This window comes from Nicotiana tabacum, chromosome 1 (genome assembly GCF_000715075.1).
Source record: "Nicotiana tabacum cultivar K326 chromosome 1, ASM71507v2, whole genome shotgun sequence".
Lineage (NCBI taxonomy): Eukaryota > Viridiplantae > Streptophyta > Magnoliopsida > Solanales > Solanaceae > Nicotiana > Nicotiana tabacum.
The window spans coordinates 127,200,187-127,216,525 of NC_134080.1; the positions used below are offsets into that span (position 1 = coordinate 127,200,187).

At 39.2% G+C, this 16,339-nt stretch overlaps 1 protein-coding gene across 1 annotated transcript; it reads left to right on the plus strand.

Moving 5' to 3' along the window:
• The first annotated feature begins 11,353 nt into the window (after positions 1-11,353).
• LOC142163939 (uncharacterized) lies at positions 11,354-11,818 on the plus strand. The gene has a single exon (XM_075221096.1). It carries the CDS (start codon positions 11,354-11,356, stop codon positions 11,816-11,818), a length of 465 nt encoding a protein of 154 aa, XP_075077197.1.
• The last annotated feature ends 4,521 nt before the right edge of the window (positions 11,819-16,339 follow it).

The following is a 16,339-nucleotide window of genomic DNA, read 5'->3' on the forward strand; positions in this document are numbered from 1 at the left end:
CGATAAAGGTTGAATATTTAATCAAAATCCCAAAATCAACCAAAAAGCCAAACTCGGGCCCATGCTTTGGAACCCGACAAAACACACAAAATACGACAAACAATTTAATTATGAGTCCAACCATACTAGTTTTACCCAAATCCGACTCTGAATCGATGCTCAAAAGTCAAAAATTCACTCTATGAAACTTTGGACAAAAACCCTCAATCTTCTCTTTAAAATTCACAATCCAATTACCAAAAATAAAGTTAGATTCATGAAAAATAAACAAAACCAAGTAGAGAACACTTGCCCCAATTTATATGGTGAAAATTGCCTCAAATATTGCCCAAATCCGAGCTCCCCAACTCAAAATATGACCAAAAGAACAAACCCTCGATATTAAATATTTTTACCCAGATGTTCTGCCTCGTTTCATAAGCCAAACAATCCTGAAACTCACTTTTAACGCCTCCAATAGATTCCTTGTAATATTTTAGTCAAGTTAGGCTTTTGAATCACTCCATTTGACCTCATAATGAAGGAGATATGTTGATTTCAATATTTGAAAATAGTGCAGATTTTTAAATACGAAATCAGTGGCAATTTCATAATTAATCTGAAAAATCTGGCAATCCACTTCTTAGTAAAATGACCATAAACTCCTCATACTATGTCCAAATTCTATGATTCTTTTTTCTATGGCTCTGTAATTACGATACAGATCTAATGCTTGAATAAAACTAGAAATTGGAGCTCATTTACTTAATGTTTTACCATTTATATGATAAGTGGAAATTTTAACCATTATTTGCTCTCTTTTTACTTGCGTTTTGGGCTTAAAATGCGTAAAAGTATTTCCGAAAACTAACATAATATGTTTGCTTGCAGGGATTGTTCACAATGAGCTAAAGTGTCCATGATCAACTCATAAAAGGAGTTAAGACCTGAATAAAGACCAAGGCTGGGCCAAGACTGTAGAATGCGGATTGCGATAGAAAAGTGCGGCCAAGAAAGGGAGAATCAGAGAGGTAAAATTTGGGCACAGACATGGACGCGGACCGTGCTGGAAATTGGCGGCCGTGAACATACTACCGCGGCCGCGATTATTATTTCGCTGACCGCGTGTGCTTAGATTCAGAGAGCTCAAAAAAGGGCAAAAATGTTAAGCGCGGACCGCATCACAAATACGCGGCCGTGGAAGGCTCTCACGCGGATACGGTGACAATTACGCGCTCCGCGAAACAAGTTCCAGCCCAGTCTTAGATGTGAAGAAATGCAGACTGCGGTCAATATTATGCAGCCGTGAAAGCAAAAGTGCGGTCGCGGTCAGAATTATGCGGTTGCGAAACCTCCGCATGGGCATTTTTGTCCGGGAACATCGGCCTAGTATAAATAGATCTTTTTCATATTTTTAGGTCAAGTTATGTCTGTTGAACACGTGAGACGGCTATTTTTTCCTATTTGGGCAATTTTGTATAAGATTTACCATATAACTTTAGATTTTCATCTTTTAATTTAGTATTACGAATTTTATCTTCTCTTTATCTTTGATTTCTACTATTTTCATGAGTAGATAAACCCATAACTAGGGTTGTGACCCAACCCTAGTGTGGGTATTTAATGGGTCTTGAATATTAATGCTTGAATGTGTATTGGTTAGTGGTATTTAGCCTAGTTCTTGCTAGAACTAAGAAATTGATGGTTGCAAATACTCATTCATGCCTTTATGACTTAGTCTCTACTTGAGAAAGTGGGACTAAGTCTAGGAAAATTAGGCTAACAAGGAATTGGGGTGAACTGAAGAAATTGATATCCCTAGTTAAAGGGATAAACCTAGAGATAGTAATACCCTACTTGAGCTAAATTCACTTGAATTGCATGAATACCCATTTGGACTTGAGAAAGCCAAATTGGGCAAAATCACTCAAACTACCGAGAGGTATAGAGTGAGTACTCGAGTGTAATAGCTATACTACGACCCCAATTAATCACATGATTGCCCTAGATTCATGCTACCCGTTAGGTATCCACCTAGGCGGAAGTCACTACCCTAGTCCCTTTAAATCTTTTAAAACAACTAACAAAAATATTGTACTTAGTTTCAAAAACTGCATGTTATAGAATAGAAGTAGAAGTAGAAATGAAACCAACCATTCGTGGAAGTGCAATTTAGTGCAAAAACCGCATCTCTACTCGGATATAAACCTAAATCCAAACTAATTGACTCCTTATGGATTCGATCCTGACCTTTATTGGTTAAAACTACATCGACCATCCTTTCTACTAAATAGTAGTACATGTTTGGAACCAATCAGTTTTTAGCGCCGTTGCCGGGGATCGAACCCGCATCACCCGCGTGACATGCGGGAATACTGACCACACATTGCACCAGCGAAGTCCATGAACTATCCGAAATGGGGTACACAACCCCTGCATCTAGCTACTATATAATTTCCTTCTTGATGACCTCTTGCATGGACTAATTCAACCTCCTTTGGTGTTCCATAGAGGGTTTGGCATCATCCTCTAGTATAATTTTGTGCATGTGAAAGGCCGGGCTTATACCCCGAATGTCAACCAAAGTCTATCCAATTGCCTTTTTCCTTCTTTGGAGCACCGCAAGGGTGGCATCTACCTTCACGTTAGTTAAGCACGAAGAAAGAATAACAGGTAAAGTTGAACAAGGGACTAAGAATTCATACCTGAGATGTGAAGGCAAAGGCTTCAACTCCAATATAGGAGGCTCCTAGATTGAGGGCTTTGTTGGTGGAGTCTTTCGGTTCTCAAGATCCATGGAAATTTTCTGGGGCTCATATATGTATGAACTCATTCCTTGCAAAGCATTAACATATTCCACCAAACCTTCATCCTCAGTCACATCATGGTTCAACAACACAGCTTCCCAAGGGTCCTCTACATTAATAACAACACTGGTGTCTTTAACAATCACCTCGGTCACAAGATCCACAAATGAACATACTTTGTTGCTATTGGGCTGCCTCATTGACTTGCAGACATGGAGCACAACTTTTTCATCACCCACTGGGAAGGTGAGCTCCCCTTCTTCCACATAAACTAAAGCCTTCCCTATATCTAGGAAAGGTCTCCCTAATATGATCGGCACCTTATAGTCAACCTCGCAGTCAAGTATCAAAAAATCCGTGCGAAGTATGAACTTGTCAACCCGAATTAGCACATCATCTATTATCCCCAATGGCCTATTCATTGTTCTATCCGCCATTTGCAACCTCATGGATGTGGACCTTGGTTTCCCAATCCCCAACATCTTGAACACAGAATATGGCATCAATTTAATGCTTGCCACCATGTTGCACAAAGCCTTGGTGAAATCGGCACTACCAATAGTGCACGGTATTGTAAAAGCACCGTGGTCTTCTAGCTTTGGGGCCATGGAATGTACAATGAAACTCAGTTGATGCGTCATCTTGATTGTTTCACAATTCATGGATCTATTCTTTGTTATCAAGTTGGCATTTGTTCTAGAGCTTCCACCAAAGGCACGTTTATGGACAAAACTTTCATTATATCAATAAATTTCTTGAACCGGTTCTCATTATTTTGTTTTGAAAGCCTTTAAGGGTATGGTGGAGGAGGCCTTGGAAAAGGAGACTTGGCTTTGGGCACTACCGTTTCCGGTATATCTATCACGTGTTCCCTAGACGTGTTCACATCATTTTGTGTATCCTCCACGTTGTCATCAAAGTAAATTCTCACTTCTTCATCCATATTCTCATCACTCACTTGCACATCATTTCTTTGCTCATCATCTTGCAACAACACATCATCACTCACAACCTTTCTTGCATTAGAGGTACTAGCATCTCCACCTTTACCACTTCTTGGAGTCATCTCCATAGCATGGCCCGTATTGTTCCCTCCCTTCGGGTTTAATACCGTGTCACTAGGTAGTGCCCCCTTAGGGAAAGTATTCAAAGCTTGAGAAATTTGGCCAAGTTGGATCTCCAAGTTGCAGATTGAATTATTGTGGGATGCCAATTAGGCATCGGAGTCAGTGTTTTTCTTCATCATTTGCTCAAACATTGACTCAATCCATCCCATCTCATTATTGGACGAGCTAGGACCTTGTGATGGATATGGAGGCGAGTTGTTAGGTTGTTGAAATATCGGAGGCCTTTGAAAGCCCGGCCCTCGATTTCCCTAATTATTGTTATTCCAAACCCCTTGGTTGTTATTGCCTCCCCAATTGCTAGTGTTATTTCCACCCCAGTTGCCTTGTTACCTTGGTTGCCCCAATTTTGATTATTGTTCCCCCAGTTTCTTTGGTTGTTGTTGTTGCCACTGTTCCAATTTCCTTGCTTATTTTGATTTCCCTAATTTCCTTGGAATCTTCATTGTTGTTGTTGATTCAGAGCATTGCCCCATTGTTCTTGGTAGTTGTTCACATATTGAACCTCTTTACTTTGATCATCATACACATCATCTTGATTGTAACCACTACCACCTAGCTCAAATTGATCCGGATTTCCTTAACTTTGTTGACCTATTTGCCTCCTCTTTTTGACCATCATATTTACCCCTTATATGGCATTCACTTGTTTTGGCCCTTGAACTTGCTGCAATTGAGCTTTGGCCAACTAGTTCATGGTCGTAGTTAACTCGGCTATTGCTTGATCGTGGTCATGGAGCTCTTTGTGTGGGTGAACGACATTGGGATCACCTTGTGGCACATTACCTCTACTTTTTCACACCGAGGAAGTATCCGACATCTCATCAAGTATATCACACGCCTCAGCATAAGGGTTAACTACACACTGGTTAGTAGTGTTGATGCCACAGTAGAATGTTTGTTGGATCATGGCTTTGGTCATGTCATTGTTCGGATATTCTTCAACCATCGTCCGTCATGAAGCGGTTCATTTGGCTCTTGTTTAAAGACAAAGATTTCATCTCTCAGCATCGCCATATGTCCCGGTGAGAAGAACTTTGCTATGAATTTTTTGGCCAACTCATCCCAAGTGGTAATGGAATGGTTGGGCATTTCATGCCAATCCAAAGCCTTCCCCTTAGAGAAAACAGGGAAAGACTTAATCTCAATGCATCCTTAGAAACGTTATTTTGCTTTCTCCCCCAACATGTATCAACAAAAACCTTGAGATGCTTGTAGGCATTTTGGTGTGGAGCTCTGGTGAAGAAACCCCTTTGATCCAAGAGTGTAAGCATGACATTGGTTATTTGGAAGTTGCCCACCCTAATCCGGGGGGGGGGGACTATTGCACTTGCATATCCTTCGTTGGGAAACACCTGGTGTGCTGCCCTTGCTGGAGGTGGGGAAGGGTTTGGAATATTATCATGAGACGGTCGGCCTCTCCTTTATGCTTGTGGTTCGGGTTGAATCTCATCCACATTATCATTATCTACCTCCTCCCCCGATGGAAAATTTCCGGGAGCATCATTGTTAAGAGCCATTTTGTACCTAAAAGCAATTCACAAACAAATTAGAAAATCAGAAGAAAAGAAAAACAAAACACACAAATACTCGGAGATATAGCTAAAACCGTTTAACTCCAAGGCAACGGCACCAAAAATTTATTGATTCCAAACTTGTACTACTATTGAATATCAAGGATGGTCGATGCAATTTTACCCAACAAAGGTCGGGATCAAATCCACATGGAGTCAATTAGTTTGGAGTTAGGTGTATATCCGAGTAGAGATGCGGGTTTTGCTCTAAATTGCACTTCCACGAATGGTTGGTTTGTTTTCTACTTCTACTTCTATTCTATAGCATGAAGTTTTTGAAACTAAATATAATATTTTTGTTGGTTGTTTTCAAAGATTTAAAGGGACTAGGGTAGTGACTTCCGCCTAGGTGGATACCTAACAGGTAGCAAGAATCTAGGGCAATCATATTATTAATTCGGATCGTAGTATAATTATCACACTCGGGTACTCACTCTATATCTATCGGTAGTTTGAGTGATTTTGCCCAATTTAGCTTTCTCAAGTCCAAATAGGTATTCATGCAATTCAAGTGAATTTAGCTCAAGTAGGGTATTACTATCTCTAGGTTTAGCCCTTTAACTAGGGCTATCAATTTCTTGAGTTCACCCCAATTCCTTGTTAGCCTAATTTTCCTATCTAGGGAATCATGTGATTAATTGGGGTCATAATCTAGCTATCACACTCGGGTACTCTCTTTATACCTCTCGGTAGTTTGAGTGATTTTTACTAATTTGGCTTTCTTAAGTTCAAATGGGTATTCATGCAATTCAAGTGATATTAGCTCAAATCGGGTATTCCTATCTCTAGGTTTAACCCTTTAATTGGGGCTATCAATTTCTTGAGTTCACCCCAATTCCTTGTTAGCCTAGTTTTCCTAGACTTAGTCCCTCTTTCTCAAGTAGAGACTAAGTCATAAAGGCATAAATCAGTGTTTGCAACCACTAATTCAATAGTTCTAGCAAGCTAGGCTAAAAATCACTATCTCATACACATTCAAGCCCTAAAATTCTAGACCCATAAAATACCCACACTAGGGTTGGGTCACAACCCTAGCTATGAGTTTAGCTACTCATGAAAATAGCAGAAATCAAAGATAAAGAGAAGATAAAATCCATAATAATATATTAAAAGATGAAAATCTAAAGTTATAAGGTAAATCTTGTACAAAATTGCCTGAACAGGTAAAACTAGCCGTCTCACATACTCAGCAAATCGAAAGCTGAACAAAGTGACCCGCAAATATCATTTTCCATTGCCCTTTCTTGACCAAATATTGGATAGACTTGTCAGGCGTGCATACTATTTCTTTTTGGATGTGTACTCAGGTTACAACCAGATTTTGATTGCACCAGAAGACCAAGAGAAAATCACCTTCACATGGCCGTATGGCACCATTCTCACGGATGCTATTTGGTTTGTGTAATGCACGGGCTACCTTTCAGTGGTGTATGATGGCAGTATTTACGGATATGATGGTGGACTTCCTCGAAATGTTCATGGATGATTTTAGTGTTGTGGGTGACTCCTTTGAAGAATGCTTGGGTAATCTTGACTAAGTGTTGGCCCGATGCGAAGAGACCAACCTAGTGCTTCATTGAGAAAAGTGCCACTTTATGGTCGAGGAGAGCATTGTCCTCGTCCATAGGATCTCAAAGAACGGTATTGAAGTAGACAAAGCGAAGATTGAAGTGATTTCAAAACTCCTCCCTCCTACTTCCGTCAAGGGAGTTAGGAGTTTTCTAAGGCATGCGGGCTCTACCATCAGTTCATCAAGGATTTCTCAAAGGTGGTGATTCCCTTGTGCAAGTTGTTGGAAAAGGATGCAAAGTTTGTGTTCAATGATGATTGCATGAAAGTAAGCTTCTCAAGTATAGATTGACTACCACTCCCATCATTACCGCACCCAATTGGAGCTTACCGTTTGAGCGCATACGCGACGCTAGTGACGTTGTGGTAGGAGCGGCTTCGGGGAAAAGGATTAACAAGATATTTCATCCGGTCTATTATGCAAGCAATATGATAAATGACGCCCAAGTCAACTATACGGTGACCGAGAAAGAGTTACTAGCTGTAATACCCTATATACAAATAAGGGCAAATAAGTCTTTAACTAAGTTTTAAAAAAAAGGGAAATAATAGGAGAATGGGCCAAAGCCCATCTGGAGGAAAAGAAGAAAAAACGTGAAAAGGGGGAAGGGGAAAAAGAAACGCAGCAAACTGCTGCTAAACAATAGAGAAAACAAAAACAACGAAAACCATAGAGGAGGAGGAAAAAAAGGAGAAGAAGAAAGAGGCTAGAACCAAACCTTGAGAAATTATAAATACGCACTGGTTCTTACGGGTAATACTCGAATTTCTCATATGGATTCTTTTCTTATGGTAATTCTTTTTATCTCAGTTCATATATTTGAAGGGTTTCACAAGGTATAAGAAATATAATACCAATAAGAGTTATTTTGGGCAAATTATACAATTGGAAGTTAGTTAATATTACTGTAGGATAGATTCACATAGAAAAAAGATGGGTATTGATGTATTTGTACTTAAACTAGTCTCATTATATATGATATTTGTTAGGTGTAAATTAAGTTAGGGTGCAAGGATTGAGCTTTGGTGTTTAACTATATTGCAATGATAATATCGGGTTTGGGTTTGAATGTGGTAAGTCTAGTATTGAGTAAAAAAGATAAGTACCAATAAAGAAGGAATATTATAGGCAGTAAAGTTATTTCAGTTTTAATTTATGCACACGATTAAGGAAATTGAACAGTAAAGGGAATAAACCATATAAATACTTTTTTATTTAAAAGATTTTGGACTAATTTAAATTACTCGTAGCATGGGTAAATATAACTCGACGAATTGATGATAAAATATAAAACTCGAAGGATTGGGTATTCTAAATTAGTGATGAATTTAGCCTAAATGAGGCAATTAACACGAGATCGATGTTGATGTGGTTATAGATTGATTGAAGAAAGTTGTACGGATCGCTTGAGGTAACGAGTTTGGTATTTCACATGAGTACTGTGAGTAGTAATCTTACTGAAATTTGTATTTTCTTGGATGGGACACTCAAGGAATTACATGCTCTTGGATGTTCTAGTGAGAGAGCCGTAGAGCTCGCAGCATACAAACTAGAGGATATGGCCAACACATGGTATGAAATGGTATTGCTAGGAAGGCCAGCAGGAGCACCACCACAGACATGGGACGAGTTCAGTAAGTTGTTCAAGAATAATTTTCTTCCAGACAGTCTAATGCAACAATATGCTAGAGACTTTGAGAGATTGGTTCAGACTCCAGATATGGATGGGTCATATTAAAACACTAAGTTCTGTAAGCTGGCTATATATGCTCCTCACTTAGTGCCTACCGAAGAAGCTCGAGTTCAGAGGTTTGTTGATGGATTGGTTGGTCGTCTATACACTGCAGTAGCCCCACAAATGAAGACTTTATCCTACTCTGATGTGGTCGACCTTTCTAAAAAGATTGAAAACGAGGGACGTGAGGAGCGTGTAGCTAGTGATTTACGTAAGAAGGCCACGACAGGAGGGGCTTTCAGTTGTGGTTTTAGTGAAAATAGAAGAGCAGGAACTCAGGGGAAAAACAACAATAGGGTTCTCAAACAGGGACACATATGTTTTCACAGTCCATATACAGACCACATTACAAACAAGGTAATAGGGGACCATCATCTTCTGGACATCGTAATTCTGGGCAGATATATGCCACTACTCCAGCCTGCCAGACTTGGGGTAGATGACATTTGGGCCAATATCGTGTTCTAACTGGAGAGTGCTTTCGGTGTGGCCAGTTGGGACATCACTTGAGGGATCGCCCTCAGCCTCCGAGAAATTTCAACCAGACTTCTATTCAATCAGCTGCACCGACTCAGACTTCTCGTAATACTTCAGGTGCTACATGTATAGGAAATAGAGGTCGAGGTGCTGGAGACCGTGCTACTGTGAATCAAGGACAAGACAATGCTGGTAGAGGTCAGGCGAGAGTTTTTTGCAATTACTAGACAGGAGGCTCAGGCCTCGAATGCAGTGGTTACATGTATTCTTTCTATCTATTCATTTGATGCACTTGCGTTGATTGATCCGGGATCTACTCACTCCTATGTGTCCTCGTACTTTGCTTTGAGATTTAGTAGACAGCCCAAGCTATTAAATGATCCTTTTCTAGTTGCTACTCTTGTTGGAGAGTCTCTATTAGTTGAATACGTGTATCGTGCTTGTCAAATTCGGGTTGAGGGTAGAGATACTATAGTTGACCTTATTGTACTTGATATGATTGACTTTGACATGCTGATGGGAATGGATTGGTTATCTTCTTGGTATGCTATAGTCGATTGTCATGCAAAGATAGTAAAGTTTGAGATACAAAATGAACCCAGTTTTATTCTAAAAGGGAGTCTGGTTCCAGAGACTTGCAAAATTGTATCTTTTATGAAGGCTCAACGACTTCTGAAGAAAGGTTGCTTGGGTTTCTTAGCTATTGTAAATGATACAAGAAAGGAAACAGTTAGTATAGAAAATTTACCAGTAGTGAGAGAATTTTCTAATGTATTTCCTGAGGATTTACCAGGATTGCCTCCAGTAAGAGAAATAGACTTTAGTATTGATTTGCTACCTGACACACAACCCAAATCGATACCCCCATATCGAATGGCACCAATAGAGTTGAGGGAGCTAAAGCAACAGTTACAGGATTTATTAGATAAGGGTTTTATTAGACCTAGTGTATCACCATGGGGTGCACCAGTACTATTTGGAAAGAAGAAAGATGGATCCCTGAGAATGTGCATTAACTACAAGCAGTTGAACAAGATAACAATACACAATAAATATCCTTTGCCTCATATAGATGACATGTTTGATCAGTTACAAGGAGCTGCCCACTTTTCAAAAATTGACCTCCATTCTGGTTATCATCAACTTAGAATCAAAGATGAAGATATTTCTAAGACTGCTTTCAAAACTCGATACGGGCACTATGAGTTCCTTGTGATGCCTTTCAGTCTGACAAATGCTCCAGCTGCATTCATGGATTTAATGAATAGGGTGTTCAAGTCGTTTCTGGATAGATTTATAATAGTATTTATTGATGATATCCTGATATATTCTCGTAGCCAAGGAGAACACGAGAATCATCTTATGACTGTGTTACAGACATTGCGAGAACATCGACTTTATGCAAAGTTCTCGAAGTGTGAATTCTGGATAGACTAGGTAGCATTTTTAGGGCATGTTATATCCAAAGATGGAATTATGGTAGATCCTAAGAAGACTGAAGCTGTGCAGAAATGGCCCAGACCTACTTCTCCTATAGAGATTCGCAGCTTTTTAGGCTTAGCAGGCTATTACAGGCATTTTGTGCAGGATTTCTCTCGAATAGCAGTGCCACTGACCAAGCTAACACAGAAAAATGCAAAGTTTCAGTGGACAGAGGAATGTGAGCAGAGCTTTCAAAAACTCAAAACATGTTTGACAACTGCACCAATATTAGCCTTACCATCAGGTTCTGGAGGACTTACAGTATTTTGTGACGCCTCGAGGGTGGATTAGGATGTGTTCTCATGTAACATGGTCTTGTGATAGCTTATGCTTCGAGAAAATTAAAAAAACACAAGCAAAACTATCCTACACATGATTTGGAGATGGCTGCAGTGGTATTTGCTCAAACAATTTGGAGGCATTATCTATGCGGAGAAACTTGTGAGATTTATAAAGACCATAAAAGTCTGAAGTATATCTTTCAGTAGAGAGATCTGAATCTTCGGCGGCGTTATTGGATGGAACTACTCAAAGACTATAATTGTTCTATTTTGTATCATCCTGGAAAAGCCAATGTGGTGGCTGATGCATTGAGCAGAAAATCTATGGGGAGTCTGGCACACATAGCTCCTGCAAAGAGACTTTTGGCCAAAGATATCCAGAGACTAGAAGATATAGGTATCAGATGTAGTGTCGGAAATTCAGAGGCATTGTTGGCTTGTGCTCAGGCTAAGTCATCATTAGTTGAGCGTATTAAGGTCACCCAATATGAGGATGAACGATTATTCAAATACAAAGATGAGGCCTTAGCTGGTAAAAGCAAGGATATGATTGTTGAAGGTGATGGTGTTCTTCTAATGGGTGACAGGCTATGTGTAGCAGACGTAGATGGGTTGAGACACGCTATTCTTAAAGAATCTCACAACATTAAATACACTATACATCCTGGATCCACAAAAATGTACCATGACCTGAAGCAATTTTATAGGTGGGAAGGTATGAAGAAAGATGTTTCTAACTTTGTTTCTAGTTGTTTGACTTGTCAGCAGGTCAAGGCTGAGCATCAGTGACCCGTAGGACTACTACAACAAATTGAGATTCTAGAGTGGAAATGGGAAAGAATTACTATGGATTTTGTCACAGGGCTACCACAAACCCTTAGAGATTATGACTCGGTATGGGTGATTATGCATCGACTGACGAAATCAGCACACTTTTTGCCGGTGAAGACTACATATGGTGGAGTCAGGTATGCACAAATATTTATGAACGAAATTGTCCGACTTTACTAAGTTCCAGTATCCATCATCTCTGATAGAGGATCACAGTTCACTTCACGCTTTTGGAAATCTTTTCAAGAAGCATTGGGTACACGAGTAGATCTTAGTACTGCATTTCATCCATAGACAGACGGGCAGTCTGAATGTACTATTCAGATCTTGGAGGAAATGTTGAGAGCTTGCATTCTTGAGTTTGGAGGTAGTTGGGACACTTATCTACCGTTAGTTGAATTTGCTTACAACAATAGTTTCCAGTCTAGTATTCAAATGGCACCGTACGAAGAATTGTATGGTAGAAGATGTCGTTCTCCTATCGGATGGTTTGAAGCTGGTAAGAATAACTTATTGGGACCCAACCTAGTACAAGAAGCTATGGACAAGGTCCAGTTGATCAGACAGAGATTGTTTGCAGCTCAAAGTAGACAAAAGTCTTATGCTGATAAGAGAAGAAGAGATTTAGTGTTCACAATTGGGGACAAAGTGTTCCTACGAGTCTCCCCTATGAAAAGTGTGATGCGATTTGGTAAAAGAGGCAAGTTAAGCCCTAGGTTTATAGGGTCATATGAGATACTACACCGAGTAGGAGCGGTGGCTTATCGTTTGGCACTTCCTCCTAAGTTGTCCTTTATTCATCCAGTGTTTCACGTCTCAATGCAAAGAAAATTTATATCAGACTTATCTCAGGTGATTGAAGCACCTGCTATACCACTTGATGAGAAGTTGTCTTACGGGGAGGAGCCGATGGCAATTGTAGATAGATAAGTAAGAAAGCTACGGTCAAAAGAAATTGTGTTCGTTAAAGTTTTATGGAAAAATGATATTGTTGAAGAAGCTACTTGGGAAGTAGAAAAAGATATGAAAGCGAAGTATCCTCATTTATTTTAGTTTACAGGTACGCACTTGAGTTAAATTAGGGGACAAAAGTTCATAAGGTGGGGAAAATGTAATACCCTATATACAAATAAGGGCATATAAGTATTTAACTAAGTTTAAAAAAAAGAAAGGGAAATAATAGGAGAATGGGCCAAAGCCCATCTGGAGGAAAAGAAGAAAAAACGTGAAAAGGGGGAAAGGGGAAAAAGAAATGCAGCAAACTACTGCTAAACAACAGAGAAAAAAAACAACAAAAACCATAGAGGAGGAGAAAAAAAGGAGAAGAAGAAAGAGGCTAAAAACAAACCTTGAGAAATTTTAAATACGCATTGATTCTTACGGATAATACTTGAATTTCTCATCTGGATTCTTTTCTTCTGGTAATTCTTTTTATCTCAGTTCATATATTTGAAGGGTTTCACAAGGTATAAAAAATATAATACCAATAAGAGTTATTCTGGGCAAATTGTACAATTGGAAGTTAGTCAATATTACTGTAGGATAGATTCACTTGGAAAAAAAAGAAGGGTATTGATGTATTTGTAATTAAGCTAGTCTCATTATATATGATCTTTGTTTGGTGTAAATTAAGTTAGGGTGCAAGGATTGAGTTTTGGTTTTAACCTATATTGCAATGACAATATCGGGTTTGGGTTTGAATGTGGTAAGTCTAGTATTGAGTACAAAAGATAAGTAACAATTAAGAAGGAATATTATGGGCCGTAAAGTTATTTTAGTTTCAATTTATGCATACGATTAAGGAAATTGAATAGTAAAGGGAATAAACCATATAAATACCTTTTTATTTAAAATATTTTGGACTAATTTAAATTACTCGTAGCATGGGTAAATATAACTCGGCGAATTGATGAAAAAATATAAAACTCGAAGGATTGGGTATTCTAAATAAGTGATGAATTTAGCCTAAATGAGGCAATTAACATGAGATCGATGTTGATGTGGTTATAGATTGATTGAAGAAAGTTGTACGGGTCGCTCGAGGGGACGAGTTTGGTATTACACACGAGTACCGTGAGTATTAATCTTACTGCAATTTGTATTTTCATAACCTTCATGGTTTATACATGATTTTGAAAATTAAATGTGTTAGTGAATGTTTGAAATCGCATGTGGGACAAGTCCTTTACTTGATATGGTACTGAATAGTTTACTTGATAGGTTTACAGTTATTTAAAATGTTCTCATGTTACTACACATGTTTTACTGGTATTTGAGATATGATTACCGTTACCGAAATCGGATTACATGATTTGATAGAATTGAAATGCCCTATACTATTTTGAAAATGCTTTTATGCGAATATTTATCATTACAAATAAAGGTATAAATGGGAGGAGACTTTGAAGGATCCCGTAGCTAACGGCGGGTTCGTTAGACCTGGTGCACCTTGTATTTACCGATTACCGAGTACAGTTATAGCCCTCGCTAGTGAGAAGGTAGAACTAGCATACGGTTACAGCTTTTCCCTCGAGTAGGGACCTATAGTTATATTTGACTCCCTTTACGAAAGGGTCCACACAATGATATAGATTACATGATCCTTTCTTGGAAACCTCCTAAACATAAAGATTTTCTATGAGAAAGTGTTACCGAGTTTATTACCGATTTGTTAAATTGATTTATGTTACAAGAAACACATGAATGGATTGATTATATTTATTGTTTCTGAAAGGGCATTTTGATGTTATCTGTTTGAGATACTAGCATGTTTTTTGACTTTTCCCCAATAAAAACGGTTGTTGTTAAGTGTTATTACTCACTGAGCTAGCGACCCATTCCCCGCTAATTGTTTTTTTCAAAGACAGCAGTTGACGTGGGCGAGGATTTCGTTAATTAGAGTGCACAGGTTGAGAATTATTGTTGAGCCTCGCACTTGTTCGCGTAGGCAGAAACTTTATCAATTGTTATGGTCTTTTCTTTGAGTTCTTAAAGTCACTCCATAGACATTCTTTTAGTGGCAAGAGTATTATTTTGCTATTAGTCTTATGTCGTGTATCGTTCTTTATTATCAAAGTCGGAGACAAATTAGTATTTCTGGTTGTTAGTGGGTTGATTAGTAATGGTGAAGACTATTTTGGTTAATTGATAAGTGGTCGATTGTTTGAATTGCTATTAGGATGTTTGGTTGCTGATTTGAGATAGAGAAAAATTTTGGGATAGTCCAAAAATAGGGGAAACTCTATCCGATTTCTGTAAAATACCGATGAGTCTTACTTGGGGGCACTTGCTCCTAGGTGTCGGTCACGATCCTAAATTGGGTCGTGACACTAGCCATTGTTTTCACCATGGAAACGTCCAGGCCATATCTCATGTTTACCAAAGTGATTGTGAACATCGATCACGCGATACTCCGTTAATTGACGAGAAAGAAGGACTCTAAGGCTAGGTTGATGAGATGGGTTTTTCTGCTTCAAGAGTTTGACCTTAAAATTATTGATCGAAAAGGGATTGAAAATCATGTGACGGGCCACTTGTCCCGCTTAGAAAAGGAGGGGAGGCCCCATGATGGCCTCGAAATTAATGATTCATTTTCGGATAAACAACTCCTCTCTGTGTCTTTGAATAGTATGCCTTGGTGCGCCGATGTGGCTAACTTTCTTGTGACCGGCATTGTCCCGAGTGAGCTCTCTTCTAACCAAAGGAAGAAGCTTAAACGGGACAACTTGGATTATTACTAGGACGAGCCATATCTTTTCAAGATTTGTAATGATGGTGTGATCCGGAGATGTGTTCCGGAAGAGTAGCAAATGAGTATTCCTTATACTTGCCATTCCACGCCATGCTGTGGTCACCATGGTGGGGCGAGAACTGCTTCAAAGGTTCTCAGATGTGGATTTTATTGGCCTAACCTATATAAAGATACTAGTGAGCTTGTTAAGAGATGTGATGAGTGTCAGCGAGCTGGTGGAATTTCCAAAAAGTATGAAATGCCTCTCATCACTATTCTTGAGATTGATATTTTTGATGTATGGGGCATCGACTTTATGGGTCCATTTGTGAGTTCATGTGGGAACACCTATATTCCTGTTGTTGTGGATTACGTCTCCAAATGGGTTGAAGCTATGGCTTTGCCCAACAATGAAGCACGGAGTGTGGTGGCTTTCTTAAAGAAAAACATTTTCACAAGGTTTGGTACTCCAAGGGCATCAGTGATGGGGGTTCTCATTTTTGTAACAAACCCTTTGACACTTTACTCTCCAAGTGTGGTGTCACTCACAAGGTGTCAACTCCCTATCACCCCCAAGAAAGTGGATAGGTTGAGGTCTCCAACAAGGAGGTCAAGAATATTCTTTCCAAGACTATCAATGCAAACCGGACTGATTGGTCAAGGAAACTTGACGATGCTTTATGGGACTATAGAATAGCTTAAAAGACTCCAATTGGTATGTCCTCGTATTGGTTGGTATTTGGGAAAGC